Consider the following 386-nt stretch of genomic DNA (forward strand, 5'->3'; position numbering starts at 1 on the left):
CCCCGAATCGCCCCCAAACCCCCTGAATCCCCCCCAAACCCCTCGGGGCACCCCACGGGGTCCCAGCTGAGGGTCTCCATCTGGGGGTCCCCTCCCGGCCGCACTGGGGGGGGGTTTCCCGTGCCGGGGGTGTCGCGGTGGGGGTGCCCCCAGCCCGGGGGGGGTGTCCCCCGGGGGTGTCCCCGGGGGGGTCCCCGTGCCCCGGTACCTCCCAGAGGTGCCCCACGATGGGGGCGTCGGCCCACGAGTGCTCGGCGTTGGCCCCGACCTTGCCGTTCTTGTAGACCACCAGCGTGAAGGACTTGTCGAACCAGCTGGGGGGGCACGGCCCGTTTGGGGGCGATTCGGGGGGATTCGGGGAGGATTTCGGGGGTTTGGGGGCAATT

The 386-nt window shown here is 72.8% G+C and overlaps 1 protein-coding gene across 1 annotated transcript in view; it reads right to left on the reverse strand.

Annotated features, from left to right (window-relative positions):
• Nucleotides 1–386, reverse strand: part of CPT1B (carnitine palmitoyltransferase 1B) — a 14519-nt gene that overhangs the window by 5225 nt on the left and 8908 nt on the right. The window contains exon 10 of the mRNA XM_039704579.1: nucleotides 209–314. Coding sequence (XP_039560513.1) covers nucleotides 209–314 — 106 coding nt within the window. The remainder of the gene's footprint in view (nucleotides 1–208; nucleotides 315–386) is intronic.

Source organism: Passer montanus, unplaced genomic scaffold (assembly GCF_014805655.1).
Source record: "Passer montanus isolate IOZ18808 unplaced genomic scaffold, ASM1480565v1 scaffold177, whole genome shotgun sequence".
NCBI lineage: Eukaryota > Metazoa > Chordata > Aves > Passeriformes > Passeridae > Passer > Passer montanus.